The 27,646-nt window shown below is 34.9% G+C and overlaps 2 protein-coding genes across 3 annotated transcripts; one reads left to right on the forward strand and one right to left on the reverse strand.

Moving 5' to 3' along the window:
* The first annotated feature begins 2,930 nt into the window (after positions 1-2,930).
* Positions 2,931-6,352, forward strand: LOC140819475 (uncharacterized). Its single transcript, XM_073179592.1, has one exon. The coding sequence runs from the start codon at positions 3,212-3,214 to the stop codon at positions 6,143-6,145; it is 2,934 nt and encodes a 977-aa protein (XP_073035693.1). The 5' UTR covers positions 2,931-3,211; the 3' UTR covers positions 6,146-6,352.
* An 8,526-nt stretch (positions 6,353-14,878) lies between these two features.
* Positions 14,879-27,044, reverse strand: LOC140819789 (protein MICRORCHIDIA 6-like). 2 transcript variants are annotated; one of them, XM_073180002.1, is made up of 20 exons: positions 26,909-27,044; positions 23,963-24,334; positions 23,659-23,733; positions 23,517-23,551; positions 22,898-22,976; positions 22,709-22,798; positions 22,564-22,639; positions 20,778-20,856; positions 19,805-19,933; positions 19,495-19,593; positions 19,270-19,371; positions 19,043-19,180; positions 18,387-18,479; positions 17,559-17,610; positions 17,361-17,472; positions 16,836-17,089; positions 16,488-16,600; positions 16,306-16,382; positions 15,925-15,967; positions 14,879-15,386 (listed from the first exon to the last, which is right to left on the reverse strand). In XM_073180002.1, exons 2-20 carry the CDS (start codon positions 24,324-24,326, stop codon positions 15,267-15,269), a joined length of 2,130 nt encoding a protein of 709 aa, XP_073036103.1. In that variant the 5' UTR covers positions 24,327-24,334; positions 26,909-27,044; the 3' UTR covers positions 14,879-15,266. The 2 variants fall into 2 exon arrangements, with proteins under 2 accessions (XP_073036103.1, XP_073036104.1); XM_073180003.1 differs by lacking the exon at positions 26,909-27,044 and adding an exon at positions 24,435-24,633.
* Positions 27,045-27,646: the final 602 nt, after the last annotated feature.

Consider the following 27,646-nt stretch of genomic DNA (forward strand, 5'->3'; position numbering starts at 1 on the left):
CGTCCCCTTCAATGATAAAGAGTGATGATTTTTGTTGTCAATTATCCAAATTATAATTCTTGTGGATCATCCAATTCTTTATTATACTAATATTATTACACAAAATATTTTGTTGTGAGACAGTCTCACGAGTCTATTTTGAGTCACCCATAAATATTATTTTTTATACCAATGTGAGTATGACTTATCTGTCTCACGGATAAAGATCTGTGAAACCATCTCATAAGATATCTACTAATATATATCCATCAAGTGTAAGGCCTTGATATCGCTATTCATCCTATAATTAAGAATAATTATTATAAACTCGGATGATTAAAAAATCTGTGAGACTATCTCGCAAGAGACCTACTAATAATGTTTATCGAACCAAACTATTACAAAAATCTCGAAAAACATAAATATTTCCGACTTCACATGCTAACGTCACATCTCACACTTGTTTTTTCATCTTGTAAATAAAAATATTGGTTTCATTACTTTTTATTATTAGTTAAATTTAGGATTTGGAATTTTTTTTACATGTTTTCTTATCTATAATTTTGTTTGAGAAGTTCACATCACGTGGAGATAACTTTGTAAATTGGTTGGGTAAATATTTAGTACACTCTGTTTTTACCTCTCATAGAATGAGTTTCAAATGTCGCATAATATAGATCCCGAAACTTCTCGGTGTATTTTCTCCGACTTCTTGATTTATAGAAGTTGTAGGATCGAATATTTGTTGATTTATCAAAAATTATAGTTTATGATATTATTGTAATTCGAATACTTTAAATTATATAATATCGTCCTTCCAACAAAGACACTGCTCACATTTTCCATTTTCTCATAAATTATATCTTGTTCTTTGTTAGAATTCATTGGACTTATTATCACATTAGTAGGTCTATTATGAGATGATTTCACGGATCTTTATCAGTCAGACGGGTCAACCATGTTTATTTTTATAATAAAAAATAATATTTTTTTGCATAAAAAAGTATATTTTTTTATGAGTGACTCAAATAAAAGATTTATCTCACGAGATTTTTTGTGTTATAACATGGGATGGGCCTAAGAGATAATGAGCTAAATGAGTGAATTAGTGAATGATTTAATGTTTAATCCCAAGTAAACATGTAATTTATTTTAAAAAACATAAGTATGTATTTTTTTTTTTAAAAAAATCATTTATCATGAATTTTACACAAAACAATTAAATAAATTATCACGAGGGAACCTTTTAAAAATGTTAATAAGACCATTCAAATAATGGAATTGTACCAATTAAGTTGACAAACGGTGATGTTTTTTGACCTCATGCTACAAGTCAAACTAAATTAAATATATTAAAATAGATTCTCAGCATTAAATATATATATACATATATATATATATATATATATATATATATATATATATGAATTCATCATATACATTTTATATGAACATCGATGAGATAACACTCATATATTTTGATATAAAATTTTGATATGTTTCATTACATCTAATAGGTGAATACTACCTTATCGATGTACACATGAGTGTTCACAATAAATGTAAAATATATCAAAATAATATATATATATATATATGAAAATAATATATATATATATATATACTATTATATTAAGGCTGAGCACCTTATAAAAATTGCCAAGGAGGACACCATCTTTTTTTTCCAGTTTTACCCTTATATGCTACTAATATTACACTTTTGTTTTTTGTTTTTTTTTTAATTTCAACACACACTTTTATTTTTATTTTTTTTTATTTCAATCATTCAAATATCAATTTAGTCTCTCCATAATTTGTCAATTTTCACTTTAGTCTATCGATAATGATAAAAAAGATTGTACACACGCAACGCGTGTGCAGAGTAACTAGTATATATATATATATATATATATATATATATATATATATATATATATATATATATATATATATATATATATATATTCAATGAACACTTTATTTATTTATTTATTTATTTATTTATTCAATCAACACTTATTCAATGAACACTTTATTTATTTATTTATTTATTTATTTATTATTCAATCAACACTTTTCCGGCTATGTTAGAATTTTGCTGATATCCCATTCGAGTGTGACATAAAGCAGAGACTTAGGGAGATCCCCACCTAACATTTCTATTTTCCTAAGGTGGCCTGGTGGGGGATCCCTATATTTCTTCCTATTGCATATTTTTTTAATTTTATTTTAATAATTTATTTTTTTAAAAAAAATCAATCTTCATAATTTCACCTCAAAAGCCACTAAATAACTCCATGATTGGTTTTTGTGGTACCTCCACATCACTATAATATAACCACAAAATTTGATGGTTTGATTTATAAATCATAACATATATAATTAGACTTTCATTTTTTATATGGTTTCACACAAAAATATATGATTGTTACCCCAATGGATGTGATATAAATGTGTATATGTGTGTGTATATAATATAATTTTTTTTAATAGTACAATAATCTATGTATATTATTTTGATCGTTCTTCTAGTATAAACAGCTATTACATCTCAACAATCATCTTCTCAATGATCATTACTCATTCCAATCCTTGAAAATTGAACTTGTGATTCTACCTGTGATTTTTACACCAATTATAAGATTAGACGTTTGTTATTTTACCACAACTTATAGATTTGACAGCGTTATAACTCAAATATTGTAAATCATATACTCTCAGCGTCATGTTTCGATTGTTCACTTGCATGAGTAATTATTGAATCTGAACAATATAACGTCCATTATAATTTTAAAGATATAAATAATTCATTTCTATTTTTTAAATCAAGCAAAATGCACCTAATAATCAAATTTTTTTTAAGTGGATAATATTAAAAGCGCCGCAGCTTTTGCCAGAATCTCTAGAAAAAAGTAAATGGTGAGAGTAAATTATTAAAGAATGAGTTCAAGATTTCATGAATATTACTACTATTTACCTTTCTTCAAAAGTGGATTGGGCAGACTTTTCACGTTCATGAATCTATATATAATCTCCATGCTCAGAATTCTTCTTTCTGGGATCAATCCTTTCTTCTAAAATCCAAACATTTTTCAGTTTTTCCTTCTTTAAATCCTCCAAGGATTTGAATTTCTTCTGTTTCTTGCTCACTCACATTCAATCTCATGTACCTTTTAGTTTCAGATATTTGATAATTCTGCTGTAGAAGCTGTTTCCTGTCACATGTTTTGAGATGGGATTCTTCTGTTTTTATGTGATGATATTTTTTTTCTCCATCTTTTCACCTTTTTCTACTCCTGTTCTTGGAGATGATACCTCTGATTCCTTCTGGCTCCTTAGAATAAAATCAGAATTTGTCGATTCCTTGGGAGTTCTTGACAACTGGATTCAAGAGACTAGCATGTGTTCTTGGAATGGAGTCACGTGTACAGAAGATCAAAACAACGTTTTGTCTCTAAATCTGTCCCATTCCGGGCTAAAAGGCTCCATATCTCAAGAATTCTCAAAGCTCAACTTTCTCGAGGATTTGGACTTGTCGGCAAACTCTCTCACAGGTCCTATTCCTTCTGGTATTGGGAATGTTCAAAACTTGAGGGAATTGAAGCTTTTCTCGAACTATCTCACCGATTCGATCCCTGGAGAGATTGGCCTCTTGAAGAAGCTCCAAGTTCTTCGAATAGGAGACAATTTTCTGACCGGCCAAGTGGTACCGAGCATCGGTAACTTGACAGAGTTGCAGGTGTTGGGCCTTGCTTATTGCCAGTTCAATGGAAGTATACCCAAAGAATTTGGGAAGTTGAAGAATCTCAAGTTTCTTGATTTGCAGAAGAATAGCATTGGTGGAGTTATACCAGAAGAGATTGGTGAATGCATTGAGTTGCAGAATTTGGCTGCATCGAACAATAGGATTGAAGGGGTGATTCCCGGTTCAATTTCCAATCTTGCATATCTTCAAATCTTAAACTTGGGAAACAACAGCCTTTCTGGACATATCCCAGTTGATTTGAGCCGGCTTTCGAATTTGAAGTACTTGAATTTGCAAGGAAATGGACTAGGAGGTGAAATACCAGAGGAGCTCAACAGATTGGTTCAGTTACAGACACTGGACTTATCCTATAACAACCTATCAGGGATCATTCCTCTACTTAACTCTGAGTTAAAGAGCCTTGAAGTTCTAGTGCTGTCTCACAATCTCTTAACAGGCACCATCCTGGACAATTTTTGCCCCAAGAACTCAGTTTTAAGTAAGGTTTTTCTTGATCAAAACGAGCTATCAGGGAACTTTCCATTGGAGATCCTGAATTGTTCATCCATTCAACAGTTAGAGCTCTCTGGAAACAACTTTGGCGGGCCACTACCTTCGGATCTTGGCAAGCTTGGTGGCCTTACCGATCTTTTGCTCAACAACAATAGTTTCACGGGAGCTCTACCTCCTGAGATAGGGAATTTGAGCAACTTGGAAAGTTTGATCCTCTTTGGTAACATGCTCAGAGATGGGATTCCAGCAGAAATTGGAAAACTGGAGAAATTGCGCGTTTTGTACCTTTATGATAACCAAATGTCAGGAGGCATTCCAAGAGAGCTAACAAATTGTATGAGCTTAACTGAGATTGATTTCTTTGGAAACCATTTTTCGGGAGCCATCCCTCCAACAATTGGGAAGCTTAAGAATCTTGTTATCCTTCAGCTGAGGCAGAATGAATTGGCCGGTTCTATTCCATCAAGTTTGGGTTACTGCAGAAAGCTTCAAAGGCTTGCTTTAGCTGATAACAAGCTCTCGGGACCGCTTCCATCGACTTTTGGGATGCTTTCTGAGCTGTTTCTTGTTACTCTTTACAACAATTCACTATCTGGTCAACTTCCTGAATCACTCTTCAATCTCAAAAAGCTTAAAATCATCAACTTTTCGAATAACAGGTTTAGTGGAAGCATTGCTCCTCTTACCGGTTCAAATTCTTTAACCGCTCTAGACTTAACCAGCAATAGTTTCTCAGACAGGATTCCTCCAGAACTAGCCATGTCTAAGAACCTGATTCGCATTCGCCTAGCAAACAATTTTCTTGTTGGTAATATCCCTAATGTGTTTGGCCAGCTTAAACAGCTTCGTTTTCTTGACCTATCGTTCAACAATCTAACCGGTGATCTTGATGAAACCGGGCTTTTAAACTTGAGGAATCTTGGCCATCTTCTCCTCAATGATAACCAATTTTCTGGGATGATTCCTAAATGGTTGGGAAGCATTCAAGAACTAGGAGAACTTGATCTTTCATCTAATAACTTCAATGGTACAGTGCCACCTGAAATTGGAAACTGCTCCAGATTGCTAAAACTTTCTTTACATAGCAACAGATTATCAGGTTCCATCCCCTCAGAGATTGGAAACTTAGACCTTTTAAACGTCCTGAATCTCAGAAAAAATGAGCTATCCGGTTCAATCCCTCCAACAATCCAGCAGTGCAAGAAGCTATACGAGCTCAGGCTCTCAGAAAACAAGCTAACCGGTCCCATACCTCCCGAGATAGGCACGTTAAGCGAGTTACAAGTCATTTTAGACCTGAGTTTCAACCAACTTTCAGGTGAAATTCCTTCATCCATTGGAGATCTAGTGAAGCTAGAAAGATTGAATCTTTCTTCCAATCAACTCGAAGGGACAATCCCACCTTCCCTCAGAAAGTTATCGAGTCTCCACAGACTTAACCTGTCAAACAATCATCTCCATGGCCAGCTTCCTTCAACCTTTTCAGGATTCCCACTCAGTTCTTTCCAAGGCAATAAGAAACTATGCGGCCCACCATTAGTACCTTGTTCGGAATCATCGCTACACGAGAGAAAGTGGCTCTCAGAATCTCAAGTAGCAGGTATCATAGTGGCCATCGTGTTCACTTCCACTCTAATATGTCTCTTCTTCATATATATCATGCTCAGAATCTGGTGGAACTGGAGAAACAACGTCACGGTTTCTTGCTCCGAAAACGGTGGTTTCGATTACAAAAAAGAAGATGAAGAATGGGTTTATGGAGAAGAGATCATCAAGAGTAGTGATCATCAGTTTTGGAACTCAAACAACATAGCATTGGTGCCGGCACAACCCAAGCAAATCTCCGAAGAAACCTGCATTTTTCAGTTCAAGTTGAGTTCGAGTAGCTCTATGAATCCTTCGGCTTGAATTTAATCTTTTCTCTCTTTATTTTCTTGCATTTCATTATATTTTTTCTTGTTAGTTTTGTCAAAGATTTTTGTGAAGTGCTGCATAGAATGTGTAGTTCATGGGGAAAGAGGTTTCAAACTGGATATATAGAGTATTAATTGTGCAAATCTAATAGCAGGGAGGTCTATTTTGTTGTATAACTGATATTTCCCCCTAAAAACATCTGATAAGGTCTTTTGTGAGACGGTCTCACGAATTTTTATTGTGAGACGGGGCAACCATATCGATATTCACAATAAAAAGTAATACTCTTAGCATAAAAAATAATATTTTTTTATGGATGACTCAAATAAGATATATGTCTAACAAAATACGACCCGTGAGAACGCCTTACACAAGTTTTTGTTAAAAGCTTATTAATTCCATATTGTAACTGGCAAGTATTGGAAATTTAAGTGTAATTTAGTCTTATGTGTACTATATTGCATGTCGATTTGTACACCAATTTTTTTTGTAGTGGAAATGATCATATCAACTAGAGTTAATAGTCATTTCAAATGGATATTTGTTCGAATTTTTTTGTCAAAATATAAAATTTTACCCAACAAATACTCTCGTTGATCGTCTCATGCGCTTATTTAATGAGACGGATCTCCGACCCAACTCGATTCGATTAATGAAAATATACACTACAACTCGGCTTACAAATACCTACTTGATTTTAAGTCTTAAAAATTCATTAACATGTTGGCCTCATTCAAAAATTTCCCCGTCTCTTCCTAAAATTATTGGGATCCAACAAATTTTCACGATCAAATTCATCATACTTATAATGATCTAACAATTTATCGATCACTTTTTGATTTTGTAACGCATCTAACATTAAGATCTTAAATTTGAGACAAGATCTTGAGATCCAGAACATCTCGGACTCGTAAAGAAAAATCTAATGATTGACTTTACGGTATCTACCATCATTTAGGAAATTGCATACAGATATTGACATATACGTATGAGCATTATTCCACGTGAGAAATGTATTTTTCTTTTTAAAAAAAAAAAAAGAAGTGAAATGATATATTTGATTTGGAATAAACTCAATGCAAAATGAACCCAAGTTGGTTTCTTCTTACTCGAACATGCATTATTCCTGTACTATTGCTTTTGCTTTTCGGCCTTGTGCAATCCGACGCAATGCAAACGTCACATCACAAAGAGAGACGTCGGGTTAAGAGTGAACATTTGATTTGACCCAATCTCAAAAACTAGTTTACAAGAAGACTGTCAATGATTTTATTCAACCGATGTATCACAACTAACAAGCCTCTCTCACGTTTAAGAATTATCATATGGAGCAGAACATAAAGTTTACAAGTGGTGGAACGTGAGCTCTGATATAATGTTAAGATTGAGACTTGAACATAATTCAACTATGAAAACTAGCTCATAAAAGAGATGATTATCCAAGTCCATATATACGACTTTCAGTGATTGTATCCAAACGATGTAAGACAATTAAAATTAATCAATTAAAATCAAAATGAAGTGTGTTTTGGGCTCATCATTATTATTATTTTTAAATGATGATTGAACTTGTATCTGCTATCTTTTGGTGTGTAGTGGTAAACCTTCGGACAAATGCAACAACCTACAAATCATGTTATCTAAATATAAATCACACTAGATAAACCTTAATGGCCACTCTACTAAGGGTTATGTGCTCATTATCTATGTAGATAGATGATTGGATTTTGAAGTGTTATGAATTTATTTTTAATAAACATAATTTCTTGACATTCATATTTTATCTTCACAAAATATAATTTTCCCAAAAAAAAATTCGAAGTACTCTAGAAAAAGAGAAAATACAATCGATAATTGTCAACCAATCAATTTAAAAATGGAATGTTTTTGTGATAATGTACCAGCTGAGTTTGATTGGAGAAATGATTTAGCTAGTTCGGCTGTCAAAATAACTTCAATTAGACAACATGCGTGTATTAGAAAAATCACAAAAAAAAATTGTATGTTTGAATGACAATGAGACGAGACGGAGACGGAATTTTCATATCTCATTCTCGTCTCCGAATTCCATCCCTACTCCCATATCCGCCACCCCAATCTTAGTTTTTTGGATCGGGACCGCGGAGATCAAATCCTCGTTCTCACCTCGTTTCCAAAATATTAATGGAGCAAGACAGAGACGAGTACGAAAATTTTCAAAATCAAAATTTATTATTATCTATTATTATTATTGATAATATTAATATAATTATTAATATTTTAAAAATTAATATTATTATTATATTATTAATGATAATAATATTATTATTTTAATTATTAATATTATTTTTGAGACGAGTTCTGTCACGCCCCGAAACTCGGGATTGACACCGGCGTTGTTTAACAATCACACAATCGAAACAACAAGCCTTTCGTAGCACAGTTTAAACCGAAACCAGTTTATAATTCATAATTTCCACGAAATAAACATTGTCTTTACAATAACGAAATACAACTAAATAGTAAATAATGCAGAAGCGTTTTACAATTATTAAATCATAAATTCGAAGTAAATCCTATTACTAATCTGGCAGATCACCAACCCCAAAATTGCTCCGACTCTTCTTCCTCAACCTGTTCTTCGGACTTATATGGGAGGGGAGAGTAAGGGGGATGAGTATTTTGGGAATACTCAGTAAATGGGGGACTTTGAACACAACATAACCAATTTAATAAAATTTTCGAAACATATCATAAACGTACATCATGCTTTTCATAATCGTAACGTAAATTCCATAACATAATAACACTGCGATTTTTCACCTTTCAACGGTTTACTGACGTCAGTCCCTAAGTTTTAATCCTCTAAGGGGGCAAGGCCATAAAATAGTTCTATCCCACTGTTAAGGGCCATATGTTGGAATTCCACCCATTTTCAGGGAATCCTCACAGTGTCAAACATAAACGTACCAAAAGTTCGTAAAAACGTATAGACAAAACGACGGTACTCGACCGTATTTTTTTTTAAACCAAAAAACCGAAAGTTTCTCACATATGCATAAACCGAAATTATAAATTTAAAACAGCCCACTTACAGTATATTTTCTTGCTAAAAACGTGGATGCTCGGCTCGGACAGTGCTTCGGCTCGACTTTTAGGCTAACCTTGGGACGATATTTGGGCAGAGTTTCGGCTAGGGAGAGTTGCTGAATTCTCGAAATTTGCAGCAAGGAATTTCGAGATATAGGTGTGCAAAGAATGATGGGGTATTTATAGGTGAGGAGGGTTGAGCTAAATATGGTAGATCAATCATCCCTAAAATTGCTTCAAATCTCTCAATTTTGACTCTAATATTCTTGCCCTTATTTCGAAATCTAGTTACTTAAGTGGAGATTTATTCTTGATCTCAATATCCTCCATAATCTTGTATTATTTCCCAAAAATTTCGAAATTTGCATGATATGTATGACTAAATATTGTATTTCCAAGGTATTCCAATATATCTCCTCAAAATATAGATACCCAAAAATATAGTAATAAAATCCTAACAATTCCTCAATTATCTCAAGAATATAATATCTTAATCTAATTATAATTGCATGGGTGAAAAAAAAAAATCGGATCTTACATCCCTCCCTCCTTATGGGAAGTTTCGTCCTCGAAACTGGAGTTGGCCTGGTCTCCAAATAGGTAGGGATATTCCTTTCCCTTACAATCTACTACCGCATTGTTTCTTGCTAACCAATCCATTCCTAAGATGATATCGAAATCGACCATGATCAACTGTATCAGGTCGGCTCTAAAAATCTAATTACCAATACTGATTTTTCAATCTCTGTAAATTTCGTCAGTTTCAATGGCTCTACTAGTAGGCGTGGCTAGTTGGAAAGGTTCGGTTAGCTTACCGGGCTTACGTCCTAACTTCTTACCAAATCTCTTAGATATACAAGAATGTGTAGCGCCACAGTCAAATAACACATAAGCAGGCGCTTGTTGAAAAATATGGTACCTGACACCACATCGCTTGCATCATCTGCCTCCTCCCGCGTCATGGCAAACACCCTGGCATTTGGTTTGTTCTCCCGTGGTTTGTTGGCATTCGCCCCTGAGCTGGACCCGTTTCCTTTACCTGGTCCAGTTGTTTTGTTGGTGGCGGTTGGACAATCTGCCATACGGTGTCCTGGTTTTCCGCATCCAAAGCAGACGCCGCTGGCTCTACGACATTCTCCCAGGTGTCGTAAGTGGTGTTAGGCAAGGCTTAATGGCTTGGTAGTCTGAGGCAGGCGAAGTTTCTTTAGATGGTTCACCGGAATGGTTCGGTTTCGTGAACGACTGACTGCCATGAGAGGACTGATCATTCATAGGCCTTTTGTTCCTAATCTCCTTCTCTCTGCGCTGGATATCAGTTTCAGCTCGGATAGCTGCGCCCATCAAGTCTGAAAAGTTCGCAGGTTGGTAGACTGCCAAAGCCGACTGTATTCTGCTGTTCAGACCCTTTTTGAAGCGGTGCAATTTCAGAGCTTCATCTGCCATAATTGTAGGTGCATAGGATCCAAGAGATTTGAACTGAGATGTGTATTCTACCACTGACATATCCGGAGTCTGAGTCAGATTTTCAAACTCACTCAACTTTTGCAACTTGACCTCGGCTGGAAAGTACTGCTTGAGGAATGCATCTCGAAAGCGCTACCATGTGATTGGCCCGGCGATTAACATGGCTGGGGAGACGGCTTCCCACCACTTACTTGCTTTGCCTTCAAGGAAGGGTACCATCACATCCACTTTAAGAGCATCTGGTATTTCTAGCAGTCGCATCTAAGTTTCCACGCTTTTCAACCAGTTTTGGCCTAACTCAGGATCTGCGTCCCCTTGGAACGTCGGGCACCTGTTCTTGCGCAGTGATTCATAATGGAACTTGACTCCGTGCTGTGGTGGAGGTGGTGGTGGCTGATTGGCGTTCTGGTTTCCCAACCCTTGCAGTGTGGTTGCCACAATGGTGGCTATGACCATAAGATCAGCTCGACTTAAGTTGACTGCAGGCAGGGGTCCGTTCCCTTGCTCGTCCTCCTGTCCGCCTTCTCGGTTGGCATTAGCGTAACGCGGGTTGCGGTTCTGCCTCGGGGGTCTGCCGGCCATTTTCTATAATCGCAAGTTCTAAGAATTTGTACGAGTAGGATTTATGCAATAGATTGCGTAGAAATAAATTGAAATCAACGGAGCAAATAAAATATTTTATTGATTTCTCAAGCAGGAAAATAAATGAACATGACTAATCCAAATGAATTAAAAGTATTTGACCAATCTAATGAAATGCATGTACTGAATAGAAAAACGTAGCGACAATGGAAATTAACTACTAAGAACGGTTCACTAAAACACTCTAATTCGATATCTCTCAATTTCCTAGAAACAATAAAAAGGAAATGCTCATAATATCAAAAAAATAGGACAAAATAAAATATCAAGAACTAATAGAGTAGGGTATCTATATATATATATATATATATATATATATATATATATATATATATATATATATATATATATATTCGAAAATTTCAAAAAATAAAAGGAGAATGTTGGCGGATTGACTCGTTGACTCGGCCGAGTTGACTCGCCGGGTTGACTCGCCGGAGTATGGTCGGAGCAAGGGCGTGTGTTGGTGAATGGGCCAGGAACACGGAACCGGTGGTGGCACGGCCAGAATCGGTCGGAAAACTAGCTAATTTGGCCGGAACTCGCGAGAAATCGGTTGGCTCATTTGAAATTGGGCGTTCCCGATTGGTTGATCCGAACTCGAAATTGATTCTTGGGAAAAGGTACCCATGCATCTTAGATTGTTTGGGTAAAAGGGATTGATAATCGGAGTAGGATTGGTAGGGTAATTGGACAAAATAATTTTCGGGTTAGGGTTCATACGCCAAATCCGTAGATCTGAAATTCCCGTTGTATCCGAACGCGAAATCTGAAATTGTGTAAGGGCTTTTGTTCGTCTCATCGAGGCGGTCCTAGATCTGGTCTCCGATCAAAGAAAAACTACCGGAAGCGGCCGGAATCGACGAAAAACGCGGCGGCGCGCGTAGGGGCTGTTTGGCCGCATTTTTTTTTTCAAAATTCGATTTTTTAAAAAAAAAATCGATTTTTCCCACTCGGATTATGAACCTGGCGGCTCTGATACCACTTAAATGTCACGCCCCGAAACTCGGGATTGACACCGGCGTTGTTTAACAATCACACAATCGAAACAACAAGCCTTTCGTAGCACAGTTTAAACCGAAACCAGTTTATAATTCATAATTTCCACGAAATAAACATTGTCTTTACAATAACGAAATCCAACTAAATAGTAAATAATGCGGAAGCGTCTTCCAATTATTAAATCATAAATTCGAAGTAAATCCTATTACTAATCTGACAGATCACCAACCCCAAAATTGTTCCGACTCTTCTTCCTCAACCTGTTCTTCGGACTTATCTGGGAGGAGAGAGTAAAGGGGGATGAGTATTTTGGGAATACTCAGTAAATGAGGGACTTTGAACACAACATAACCAATTTAATAACATTTTCGAAACATATCATAAACGTACATCATGCTTTTCATAATCGTAAAGTAAATTCCATAACATAATAACACTGCGATTTTTCACCTTTCAACGGTTTACTGACGTCAGTCCCTAAGTTTTAATCCTCTAAGGGGGCGAGGCCATAAAACAATTCTATCCCACTGTTAAGGGCCATATGTTGGAATTCCACCCATTTTCAGGGAATCCTCACAGTGTCAAACATAAACGTACCAAAAGTTCGAAAAAACGTATAGACAAAACGACGGTACTCGACCGTATTTTTTTTTAAACCAAAAAAACCGAAAGTTTCTCACATATGCATAAACCGAAATTATAAATTTTAAAACAGCCCACTTACAATATATTTTCTTGCTAAAAACGTGGATGCTCGGCTCGGACAGTGCTTCGGCTCGACTTTTAGGCTAACCTTGGGACGATATTTGGGCAGAGTTTCGGCTAGGGAGAGTTGCTGAATTCTCGAAATTTGCAGCAAGGAATTTCGAGATATAGGTGTGCAAAGAATGATGGGGTGATGGGGTATTTATAAGTGAGGAGGGTCGAGCTAAATATGGTAGATCAATCATCCCTAAAATTGCTTCAAATCTCTCAATTTTGACTCTAATATTCTTGCCCTTATTTCGAAATCTAGTTACTTAAGTGGAGATTTATTCTTGCTCTCAATATCCTCCATAATCTTGTATTATTTCCCACAAATTTCGAAATTTGCATGATATGTATGACTAAATATTGTATTTCCAAGGTATTCCAATATATCTCCTCAAAATATAGATACCCAAAAATATAGTAATAAAATCCTAACAATTCCTCAATTATCTCAAGAATATAATATCTTAATCTAGTTATAATTGCATGGGTGAAAAAAAAAATTCGGATCTTACAAGTTCGGAGACGAGGATAATATCTCCAAACCCGCCCCGAACTATTTCAAAGATTTTAAAAAATCCTCAAATCCGAAAAAATCAGAGATCCCCATCTCTGTTTCGGGTTTTTCCCACGAGCTCCCTCCAAACTCATGGGAAAAATTGTAATCCCTATTCATGAGTCAATTTTGTAAGACGAATATCTTATTTAGATTATTCATGAAAAAATATTATTTTTAATGTCAAAAGTATAGAATAAAATAAAATAAAGAATTTGTATAATTACAAATGTCACCTTCTTGTATAATTTTAAGATAAATAATCAATATTCTATGTTCTACACATACATGGAGATCTAAAGACTAAAATCATGCAAGACCAAAGGCAAACCTAATACCAACCAGCAAAGAAAGATACTCAGATTCTCAAAAATTAAATCAACTTGGCATGTTTCATCCATTCACTTTTTACCATATTTCACGTTAGTCAATTTTGAACCAAATTCAAAATCCATTATTTACAGTTAGATACAGACTACTATATCTCTGACTGTTTTAACATGAGTAAACATTCTCCTTCGATTCTGTTTCGAATAGAAGACGCGCATACTCGTGATGTGCTGCTTGTAGTTCACACTGACCTATTTCTTGAGTGAATCTTTCCCTTGAATGAGTCCGATGGATTTGGTATGTTTATTCAAATTCCAACAATTTGTCTTTCTAATCAATTTTTTATTTACCAAATATTTTAATGCATTTCACACAAATATCATTTCAACATGTTTTGCAGATACTGGAATTTACACAATTTATGTAAAAAAATGTCCGATATAACCTTAATATGAATTGTTTTCTTTATTTATGTGTTGGACAATCTATTTAATACATCTAATAGTTCGACTAATATCATTTTTCTTTCATTACAACGAGATTCGCAATCGCTACCCTTCGATTACATTGGCTAAATTCCCGACTAATGTAATAATCTGTATACTACACTGGATATGATGGAAGGATTTTCAAAATTAATAGTTCATGAAAGATCAGATGAAGCTCCGAATACCAAATTCTTGATTCGGGAGCTAGTTGACTACAATTGAATTGCTTATTCATGATTTTAGATTACCGGAGATTCATGTGGATTCAATTAGACATCCAACCTGTAATCGCAACGACCCAATGGCAAGATAGGAGCTCTACCAACTGAGCTATATCTCCCGAGCCAAATAGAGCATGCATGACAGTAAAATATATAAACCTCAAGTATCAAAATCAATTTTGGGCCTTGGATTTTACATTAGGTACTCCACATACTTCCAAAGACCGTGAATCCAACAAAAACTACTCAAATTTTAAACTGACCCTGGCATGTCTCATACACTCAGTTTGTAGCATATGCACGTTAATAATTCTGAATTAACCATTCCAATTGCTAGTAAGTACTACAGTTTGTTAAAGACTAGGCCTCTTACCTCTATGACTATATTTTCCCATTGAGATTTCTCTGGCGAATCCGATTCCAACAGCAGGCGTGCGAACTCCAGATGCGCTTCTTCTAGCTCCATTCTAAGAAGCTCTACCCACACAATGAACCACCAAGTCTTCTCATACATTCAGTCTTCAGCATACTTACACGTTAAGAATTCTGAATCAACCATTCAAAAGCTACCGTGTACTACAGCTAGATAAAGACTAGTCCTCTATCTCTATTACTATATTTTCCAATTTAGTGTTCTCTAACGAATCTGATTCCAGCAGATGGCGCGCGTACTCGAGTTGTGCTTCTTCAAGCTTCATTTTTAGGAGCTCTACCTACACAATCAAGTACCAAGTCTTCTTACAGATTTTCTTGAACAATCGGTTGGCGAAAAACATTTCTTAGTAGAAACAAGTGTAAAAGAAATGCATCGATGGAACTAAAAGGATAAAAATACTAATATACATAAATGACTGAAGAGTAGACCTGGTAAAAACTGAAAGGATATAATATGGTTAAGAAAACAGAAAGTAAAAACGGCATTTTTCCCTCCAGCAAATAAGTGACAAAAACATCCCCCTAAGAGAAACAAAAACTAGGGGAGATGGATTGGTCTCTTTATCATTGTCATAAGAACAAGATCTATAAAAATGACCAATGTCCTCGGTTTAGTGCTTCCAAACAGAATCTTGCAGGGGACGAGAGAAACGAGAAATAAATTATGTATTGTGCGTCAAATGTTGGACTCAAATCATCCAGTAAGCTGTGATAGATGATGTTTATATCAATAGAGTAAGCAAGTTTTTTACTTTTTTTAAAAATATTTGAGGAAAAATCATATTGTCAGAACCATCATTAAGTAGATAGAAGTACCTTTCTATTGAGAGCTTCCTCCATCTTCTCATATTCTTTGCATCTAAAATACAGAAGCATACATGCTTAAGTTAAAGGGACCTCGATGAGATTTTGATATTGACAATAGATAAAGCAAACACAAATCATCTTATCGTTCGGAGCAATGATTGACCAAGAAATATGATTAAGATGGTAATAAATGTAGTCAGGAGGAAATTTACAAAAAGAATTTTTTTTAAAAAAAAAAATACACGTCAAATTTTGATATTTTTTAATTTAAAGAACGATCACTGCCTCACACCTACTGTTTGACGAAAATAGAAGCCGAATTTTTTGTCGCTCTTCACGAGAATTAAGATTAATAATCAAGAACCACGTGCATCTAAATTGAAAACTTACAGCATAAGCAGTCTTCTGTTTTCAAAAATCAGGTTAGCAGCCCTCTGGTTTTCCAACTGAGTAGGAGTTAGTACATGCTGTAAGGAAAAAATTGCAATTCGATTAAGAGAATGTAACAAATGGATAAAAAGTTTTTTGCGATGTCCAAAATGGTTGAAAACCCATTCCAAATGGACGAACACCTGTACATCCCCACCAAGCATGGTGTCGATTGTTGGATAACCTATCACCCCTGTCCTTTTCACACTTTCAGGCTCTACAACATGATCAAGTTCTTTCCTCTTCAGAGGCACTCCTGTGCAGAATTGAAAGCACGAGCTTTAGATCATTTATACCTCCCAATTGAGAGTCACTTGGACAAAAATTATTGAAGGACAAAAGCTCAAGCATCAGTAACGCTGTGAATGATATTTGTATAATTAGCCAAGCCTGCACTTGATATGAGTCAAAACCCAGGACTTGAATCCCAAAAAACCAAATGCTCCATCGCTATATTTATTACTAGATCACAGCATATCTACTTTTCTTACCTGGTGAATTCTGATGGAAGGATTGTACTGATATTCCAGATTTTGCTGCCCCAATATCCGAAGAAGTGTTTGTTTCATGTGGGACAGTTCCAGTAGCTGCAGATAGTTTTGGACTAACAACAACGAAGGGGTTGGTACCTAACAAGATGGGTTGATATATACAACCTGGACTAAAATCAGAATCAGTTTGAGGTGTCCTCGCCTCAGGTCTTTTCCTAATATTTCGATAACCAGTGAGTTCACAATGATGATCCCTGTTGAATTTCAACAATGATAATCGTAATAAAAATCATTTGATAAGCATCAGGTAAATATTTAATGACTGAGCAAACAAAATAAACAATAATCGTAGCTCGGATACGAGTCTCAACAAATTAAAAACGCATTGCTCCCAGTCATTAAGTTATCATGTAGTAAACGAGAAAAAAAACAGATATACTAAATCTCAAATAGCTGCTCGTTCCCGAGTCATCTACACCAGTCAAAAATATTTGTTCGTCTAATTTTCCTCAAATAATTACTAACCAGTACTCATGTGTCATTAGTTTCAGACGGTGTTCAAGCTTTTGAAAAACGGGAGTTTTCTCAAAGTCTTGTTTGCTGTGAATCGGCTGAATAAAGTTTGCTTCCAAAACACCTGCCATGTCCAGTAACAAGTCATGTAGATCTTAGGTTGCATGATTGAAGATAAGATCCCAAGCACATAAATTTCAGAATTCTTACCAACGACTCCTCTGCCTCGGTTTTTTCTATAGGACACGACACGCCAAAATGGCTGCAATTGATAGACAGTAACAAGATGAAATATTAAGGTAAAATAAACGTTCATGCAACACATTTCTATTTATTCAGTAAATGTATGCTTCCTTATTTTCTTTCCTCTCCTTTTATTAGGGAGGAGGTGCAGGACCAATCTTTGGGCACTGCAAATGACTGCTACTGAAAATTGACTGGCTGAAATTAGATTGTTCCAATACTTCTCCTAAAATCTAAAGTTAATAATAATAATCATCGCCACCACCTCCACCACCGAAACTAGAAAATATCATCGTGTTAAAAATCACTTCCAACCTTTTCACCCGGGATGAGTAGCATCCAAAGCATACATACACTGAGTGCGTATCCACATAAAAAAAGTACACTTAACATGTGGGGGTCTACACACCTTTCATCATCAAGAAAACAAACCGAAGTCTAAAGAATTCCTCAACCAATGAAAACCAGCATCCGATAAAAGGAATTAACTCGCCACATGCCAAATATGAAGGGTACAAACAGCAACCAAGACAACTATCTACATAAACATTCGGACAGCACCATGTATATGAACATGGATATCACATCGCTTCCACTGCGATGATAAGTATACAGGGAATCATGAAGGCTGCTATTATTCGGAGTAGACGAGACCATGTTTAGACTGATCAGATATTTACAATGACAATTATGTTAAGCAAATCAGCTTATCATTTAAATGACTGTTTACACTTTGGAATGCAATTTGTTTGAGTGTTAAATGCCAAATGTGTAATAATCAGTAAGGGCAGTTACCAGTATCAATCTATTCTTGTGATAGACATTAAAACCGTGTATATTTACTTGTGGAGCTTCCTTCAAAAATCCAATTGTAGTGGTGACTGAATCCTACAAGAAGCATATTATATCAGAGTCCAACAGCCATAAAAAAGGTCACACATGTGCGTGTGTGTGCAGAACAAAGACATTAGAAGCCCGGTTTCTCACTTAAGACAATGACACTGAATAGTAATGAAACCATTAAAGCCCATACAGCGATTAACTACTTTGCTTAAGTTTGAAGATGATGCACAAAGACTCAAATGAATCTGTTGCTTGAAATGGCAGCAAGTAAAAATCAGGTTAAGAAAGTGGTGTTCAAAATAAAATCTTGCTTTAAGTTGAAATAATGTATCATTTGTATTAAAGAAAATTACCTCTTTGACCCTATCTAAATGATATATAGGTGCTTTGAAGTCTGCCCAAAAATGCCGACCCAGCCACCACCACAACCAGGTATTTTTATTTAAAAAAAAGTGCAAGAACTCCTAGAATTATTAGCCGCTAAATAATTGCTTGCGGAACCCGCTGTGGGATGTAACTTTGCATCTTTGTGTACCAACAAGTATTTGAAATATATGCGCATCTACTGCCATGCAACCATCATAAGAGTTTGCCGAAACTTGAATTACCTCAAGATTGTGGGGTCTGTACAATATAAATTCTGGAAATTTGAGATCACTGGCAATGTTATGATACTCAACAACTCGCCCACGCAATAATATGTTGAACTTATTTGGAACACGCAAGTATAAAATAGATAAATATGCCTGTATGAATAGGAAACTGGAAGTTAGAACTTAGAAAGTAATGGTTTTTTATGTACATATTTATGCAAAAAGAAATATTACAGACATACACGGAGCGAGTAGCAAAGACGATTAGCAAGATGATGTTCATTTACTTCCGTCCGAGAACCAACTTTTGCAGAACTTTGGCCCTTTCCCGACACATAAATATCCTGATACCATTAATTAAGTGACGCTAAGAAACAACATTGATGCAAGATGATAAATGAGGGAAAAATGAAGCAAAAGGTCGCGGCAAATCCTTTGATAGAAGTCAACAAAGGAGTAAAGCGAACCTCAAGGTCTGACTCAAAATCGAGCTCCAGTTTACCTTCATCATTATGCCACAGGTTGTAAATTATTATCTTTGTACCATTACCGCAGATGTCATCACACTGTGTCACAGGGGAAAGCAAAGGAGACAATGAAGTTAAGTTCAAAAGATAACGGTTTAAGCAGAAATGTGTGTGTGTAGGGAACACAATAGCAGATATCACGAAAATAATAAGAAATAACTTTGTTAGACCACCCTCACGCATAAAAGGGCTATTGGAAAAGGTTGAAAAGAGGGAAGAGGAAAGAAACTAGTTCAGTTAGATGGCATACATGCTTCAGAAGTTCAGCTTCTGTAGTAAATGGAGACCACTGCAACAAGATGCGAAGATTGTTCTTAAACTGATCTTCATCATACAATATATTCCAAGTGTCCGTGTAAAAGTTAAACTGATAATCAACCTGCATAATTTAATCACAGCCCTTACATATTATAATATTGAAAACGAACACATTGAAACACGAAAAAGAACAGCTATGTCTTACTTCAGAAACAAGAGGATTGAAAACACATCATAAAAGTTTAGTTCTTCTGAAAATTAATAATAATAAAAAGAAAATAAATTCTTCTTAATACCCTTATTAACCTCTCCCAGTAATAGTGTCCTTACTCACGAGGAAATCATAATCATATCCATTAACATATCTAAGAATTCCAACCAAGACTTTGAGCTTTGGAGATAACAACCAAGATTTATTATGATTCTTTTCTCAATAAATGAACATCAAGCCATTGATTAAGAGTAAAGAATCGATAACTATATCACATCTTGTAAGTTTCTCAGTTCACAACGAAACCTTAAAATCTTCCCAAATGTTTCCACAATTGAAGATGTTGACATGCAAGATAGATTAAAACAACAAAATATCCAATGAGGTAATTTTCATATAAAGTTTTTGCTTCAAACTATAAACACTCGAGATAATCAGAATAATGAAATGATGTTAAATAGCAATTGTCATTTACGCAGAAGCAGAGATTCGATATGTTTCACATGGTACAAGTGTCCCATTTAAAAACTTTAAAATTTTCTTTGATTTTGAAGCATAAAAACTTATCAAAGACAACTCATAAAACCATCAAGGTCTTGAACACCAAAACAGTGCATGTAATTTGAGCACAAAGGAAACTCTAGTGAAAAGCAAAGATAAATAGAAACTTGTAATTTACTATCGGCTAACTTGGATTGATTCTACAGTCATCAGAGCCTGCAAACAGTATAGATTAAACTACATCATCAATTACCACGGGGACCACTATGCTATCTTGCCTTGTCTGCATCAAGAATGTATAAGATAGAAGACCTACACTTTGTGTCAATTTCCTGATCAAGAAAAATGAAGTCAAAATATACCACGATTTAACAATAACAATAAATAAACAATTTTGTGCAGGGAAACCCGAGAATTTATTCCAGTTTTTTAAGATGATTATTGACTTATGAAAATATTAAATCAATGACTGCTAATTATAGAAGTAACATACAGCAAAAAATGAGAAAATCGCTACTCTATATCCGTTGAAAAAAATGTAGCTTTGACAGAATACCGAACATTTTTTTTTCTAAATATTAAATATAATTCTAATAATTCAAAACTGCCAACAATAATTGACCATCTATGGTCAGTGAGAAATGATACAAAGAGAAAGTATACAAGTTATTACTTATTAGTGGGATTTATGAAGAAAAATGCACTAATAAGTTTCCTTTTCAAAACTTCATACAATGATAAGCTTATCCCCCATTTTATGTGCTTTATCTCACTTGGCTCCTGAAAAAAGGCAATAGGGCATAAGACCATCTAACTTGTCCATAAAAGCAGTAGTTAGCTTAGGGAACAAGCCCAAACTGAGTAAGGGAGCTTCTTGATGAGATTATATTTTAGTATATTTATTCGGATAAATTTATTGGATTAGGAGAATTTTAATTGTTTAAATTGGTTTTATAGTTTTAATCTCGATTTTTGATTGTTTGTAGGTGAAAGTGATGGAATTGAGTCAAAACGTAGGAAAAAGAGATAAATTTGGTGGTAGTTCATTGTATTTGTCGGTAGCTTGGTTGGAGAGATATAGAAGGATTTTTTACAATTTAGAAGAATGGCTTGAAAAACACTGGGATAAATCAAGTTTCCGGCCCCTAGTTGGATTGGGAAGCATAAGGAGTTTAAGAGGTGTTTGGTCTCAGACTTAGGTTTTGTCATGCCTGGGTGGTCTTGACCTAGCTCTCCTCATTATATTTTATGTTTTCAATAACAGCATACTCTGCATGGTCGTTCAAATAATGATAATGAAAACTTATATCTTGCTGGGGTGGAAGATTTAATTTAGTATGAGGGGGGATATTTGGTCCATATTTAGCTTGAGGCTGAAGGGCTGATGGCTCGGATAGGGATGTTAAACTAACTGATGGCAGATACTCCTTTCGTCCATATTTAGCATGAGGCTGATGACTCGAATATGGATATTAAACTAGTTTTTCCTATATTTTATTTTGGATTCTTTTGTGTGGAAAGATATAATGTTTCCCTAATATGTGGGCTGATTTTGCTCGATAATTAGGATACTTGGGAAAATCCCTTGAATAAGAGGATCTGATTTTTTATTTGTTTCTATCATTGTTAAGTACATTCGTCTAAAAACTCGGTTCAGTTGTAGATAAAAATAATCAAGAACGAATTTTATTTTCTCTTATTGAAAATTATTTTTCTCCACATTTAGATCAGCCAATGTTGCGACATTTCACTTCAAGTTACTAATACATCTTACACCCTTATCATGTTTCACGCAAGAAACTAAATATGCAACTATGACTTCAAGGCCACAATTTAATAAACTAAAGCAAGGATCACATAGTTTAGAATCCACATTTTATAAAGTAAAGACATATGACATAAAAAAGAATTATCAAAAGTTTTTCAGATAAAGAGGGGTATTCAGTCACACCACCAGGAAAAGATGGAAAAAATAATGTGCGGGCAAAAGAACAAATAGAGAGAGCAGATCATGATTTTCAATGAAAGCAAGAAGGAACCTGTCTTTCATATGGCGACTTAACACAACAACATCAGCCCCGAGTCTCATAGAGCTCGTCTTAAATCCATTTCCATCTGCAAGGCTACATATTAGAATCTCATCATGAAACATGAGAATGAAAAAATAATAATCATAATTATTACATTGTCCAATAGCAGTTTTTGAATTCTTATCCGAAAATCCAAAACTTAGGCAACGCCTCATTGATTCTGGGTCCATTCCGCCACCATTATCTAATAAAAAATCATCATAGTTCACAGTTATCCAACCTTTTGTCAAGGTTTAACACCAATCGAACAATAGTGAAGCAGCTGAGTCAAGGTATACAATACCTTGAATTAACAAAGCAGGAGTTTTATCTCTTGGGTTCAAGGTTTTATCGACAATGACAAAAGTTGCTCCATTCTTTATCTACAAATAAATTGCAAAAAATATAAAACGTGTATCAATGAGGCACAAACAGTACACAAAATAGTTGTCTAACAATCAACCTTGAAAAATGTTCCATCAAGACACCCTATATTGCAATTCAAACTCACCCAGAAACAAAAATGATGCTAAGTTCAGTTCATCTTGATCACTGATAAGCATATGCATGAAATAAGCAAAAAAAATTGCATGATCAGCAGTTTATCATCTTCTCATTCATGATACAGGCAACTTCAAAGTACAGTGAATAATATGCATCCAAAAAGAGTTAAATAACTTATTTTAACCTAAAACTGACGGAGAGAGACCATGTTGAGTGAGAGAAAAGTTTAAAAATTAAGTCATCCATCGTCATGTTGGAGGCTTGGAGCATAGCCAATGCATTAAAGTAGAAGAAGCAATACTAAAGAAGTTCACTGAATCAATGATGTCAACCATTTAAAGCAGCAAAGGATGATGAACAGATAATTCCAAGTACCAAAAGGATAAAATGGACAAATGAAAATACTCTCGAAAGATTACCTCATCGACAGCATTATCAAGAAGCTCTGCGAAGGCTGTAAACATGGGACAAGTAAAATAAGGACAATAAAACATCTTTCAGAAATATCCAATATGATAAGTTCAAGCAGCTCAACCAGAGAACAACATGAGCAGCACATACCACCAAAGGCCCATTTATGTGAAGTAGCATTTGAATGAAGAAATTTGGGGTGAACACGAAGATAACTTGTGCCATCTGTCGATGAAAAAGATAATTTCAGATTACAAAGTGGCAGAAAATATGCACTCTAATCAAAGCTGAAAAAGACCATTAGCCCAAAATACACAGAAGTCGCAAGTCAGGTCAGATAAACTGGTAATTGTCACAGCCATTTTCTTAAAGTGTTGAATTAAAGTTTGCCTATTTCAATGTCAAGATCATCTGTTAAAAAGATCAACTTCGATTATTTTAGAGAGCAAAATACTTTGACAGCTAGGCTCAGAAGTAAGCCTGTCATCATAGTTTCCAGCTTTCCAGAACTGCCGACAAAGTGGCGTTAGACATATTGATGATATGGAGCAAAGTTTTGTATCATCATTCGTGCCCTGCTCTTGATTCCAAGCACTTGCACCACCATGCGTTGAATTTACAACACTTGACCTTCTACTCCCCTCATACGCATGACTGCGGAGATTCAAATTAGATTCTTGACTGCTGGTCAAATCAAATTCGGGGTGCTCGTTCTGTTGCAAATATCTTCTTTCCCAATTGTGCTCGAACTTATCAGCATTTGCACCAACTTCTCCAAGACTGTGGTTGCTAGTTAAATTAATTTTTGCAAACCTCATTTTATGGACTGGAAAGGAATAAAAATACAGACCAATGGTTACTAAACATATCAAGAAAAATTGTAGCTTTATTTTAGGGAAAAGCCAATGAAAAGAAAAATAGATAACCTATATGGCAGTAAAGGGGAATAAACAATAAGCAGAGAGGAGAAAGGACTGAATTTTTTTTTTTTTTTTTGAAAAATCTAGACGAAAACCCAGATCCTTTCTTTCATTTTTTATGCAATTGGGGGAGGGGGTTTTCCTGAGCAATAAAGTCTAAAACTTGAGACCTCTCCCATAATTGGGAGCTTGCAGTTATTTGCAAACAAGGCGTGGCACGATGTTTTTAAAACAAATTTATCCTTCTCCTGACGTAAACCATGCATAGCTTTAATTGACATTAGTCCTAAGTATTTAACTTCTGTAATAAGGACTAGTTCCTGTCTAAAGACAATTGATTTTTGACTACTGAATGGCCATTCTCGATTTATACTTAGCAGAATATTTGCTCTTACCATTTGGTTTAGTGTCATTCTGAACCAAACAAATATTAAAAATCATCCATCCCATAGTGCAAAACATGATTTCTTTCCATCAATACATATAAATAACATAATTTCTTCTAGTGATATTAAATGAAATATATAACTGCTTACAAAAAATGCACATGGAATTTGACACAAAATATTTAAAGGCATCTGATACCATATTAGTACATACAAAAGGCCTTATTTTCTTGAAAGCATTTGAGAAAGCAGTAAAAGGCTAAATAAATATTAAAAAATTATAGATCACTTAGACAAAGCATTGGCCACGAATGTCCTCAAAGCAAGCTTAACAGCCCTTTGGAATCCCATAAGCTCAAAAATATCACCTTCGACTTTTAAGAGCAAAAATTATTTAGTTGAAAAAGAGAGGGAAAGGAGAGAGTCTTTGATGGATGACAAAAACAAAGAATATGAGTCTCGTACATGGTTGAATATTCTGTAATAAGAATATAGGAAGCCACGTTCTGGGGTTTGAAAAAATGATACTGATGTGACCTCTTGATATGGGGTTGGGAAAAAAATGAAGAGATATAAGTCTTGAAATGTGGATAATCTCACACATTAAGCATGAGTCATCTATTGTTAAGAGAAGAGACAAATGGGGAGAAGAGACTAAATAGGAGATTGAGAGAAGAGAAGACACATCTAATATGGGGAGAAGAGAGTATCATTAAGAGAAGAGAAAAATGGGGAGAATAGATTAAATGGGAGATTGAGGAATGGAATTGGGAAGAATACAAGCCTTTGACCCAATAACTAATGTAAATTTTATAGGAAGTATTGATGTCTTTGAGATCGGAAGTATTGATGTCTTTGAGCATGGGTAACAAAATGTTGGGACCTATGTTAATCCATTCAATTTTCCTATGCACCATGGTTTCATCTGTATGTCTTTCCTTCCGTATAATCAACTAGACATTCAAATTTTTTACAATCAGCTGTATACTTCATCCATGATCATTACCCTTACATCAAGATGTAATCTATTTTATTTGTACTCAACTTAGAATGATTCTCCTCCAAGGTTGGTCAGTTAGTATCCACATGACTTCCAACTTACAGAATCCTTCCCTGGCAGTCAGTAGTTTGTATTTGTACCAAAACAGTCATTCTGGACAAGCCCAATGCCCTTAAAGCTATATATCACCTTACATTGGTAAAGCAATTGAGACCACTTGACTAGTCTCATACACGTGAAAATTAGTGGAACAATTAGTAGTACAATTTTATAGTTGTGGTTTGTTTTGCAGGATTTAGAAGAGAATTCCATAATTTTAAGAATAACTACATGACTATCAAAGGGGAAAAAACTAAGGGTGTTCAAATTTATTTTAAAACCGAAAAAGCCGGCCGAACTGAAAATTTTGGTTTTTCAGTTTGATTTTCCGGCTCTTTGACCAGTTTCGGTTTTGGTTATTCGGAAGTTCGGTTTTTGGTTTGTATGTGTTGAACTTTTTTTAAAAAAAAAATTAGTTTTCGTTGTGTCACACACCCAACATGCCCTTCTCTTAAACAATAATATGCAGGGTTTTGACCAAGGGCCTGCGGTCTCCATCTAACATTTTCTTATTTCCATTAATTTTCTTCTCTTTTTTTTCTCCATTTTCCCTCAGCTTTCTCCTTCATTTTCAGTTAGAAACGAAGGTGCTACTTCGTGTTCCGGCTAATCCATTCTCACGCTCATTCTTCAACTCAATAAAACTCCATCTCCTTCTTCTAATTCAAAATCACCCCAAACAGAAAAATCCCACCAAATATCACTATCTATTCTATTATTTTATACTTTTTTAAACTCTTAAAAATTTATTTTTACATTTTGTGGCCAACCAGCACATCATATATTACAACTCATTATCACGTCTCACAGGCCACAGCAGCTCCATGTATGGAACTTTCAGTGTTCTGGGCTCGAGCTTGCAACCATTTCCCTTCATTTTTTCCATCTTTCATACCAAATAAAAAAAAATCTAGAGTTTCAAAAGCAACAAAACCCAGCATTCTCTTCTTGAAGCTACAAATCATCAAAACCCAAAGTACGACGCCAGAATATACCTGGTGGTTTCGGGATGCGCTTCAATCATACGCGGGTAGGGCCATTAACTCATTATGCGTTGCTTCTTCCACACTCCATTCTCCAGCTAGCCAGCTGCATTCGTTGATCACACTTTATGGCGTGTCACCTTTTCAGTTTTCTCTTCCCTTTTCATTGACCAAAATACCCTTCTAACATTTATCATATATCTATTTTGAGTAAGTTTGTTTGGATGATCCAAATAAGAGATTTGTCACGCAAAATACGATTCGTGACATTGTTTCACACAAATTTTTCATCTATTTTATCATAAAATTCTCGAAATTTTCTTTTCTATTTAAATTTTTAATTATTAGTATTATTTAATATATATTAGCGAATGTGTTACCTAAAAAATAAAGTAATTTTTTGTAAAATTTAAAATGTTGAATTAGAAATTATATTGTTTCGTGGAAACATTGGTTAATTTTCAATATTTTATTTATTAAAATGAATTAAATTAAAATATTCATTAGTTACTATATATATCAAATTAATTATCAATTATTTTTTAATAATTTAAAACTAAATAAAAATTGGCAAAGGGTTTCGAAGCCAGATTTGGTGCAAAACCGATAGGGACGCTATTTAGGTGGAAAAGATAGCCTCCGAATGGACAACTTAAACCAACCAGTCTTGGGCTGTGGTTTAGATGGGTCGGGTTGTCTAATTTTTTTTATTAAAAATAATTATAAAATTACAATTTTTTAATTAAAATT

The sequence above is a fragment of the Primulina eburnea genome, chromosome 18, assembly GCF_022965805.1.
Source record: "Primulina eburnea isolate SZY01 chromosome 18, ASM2296580v1, whole genome shotgun sequence".
In the NCBI taxonomy this organism is placed as follows: Eukaryota; Viridiplantae; Streptophyta; class Magnoliopsida; order Lamiales; family Gesneriaceae; genus Primulina; species Primulina eburnea.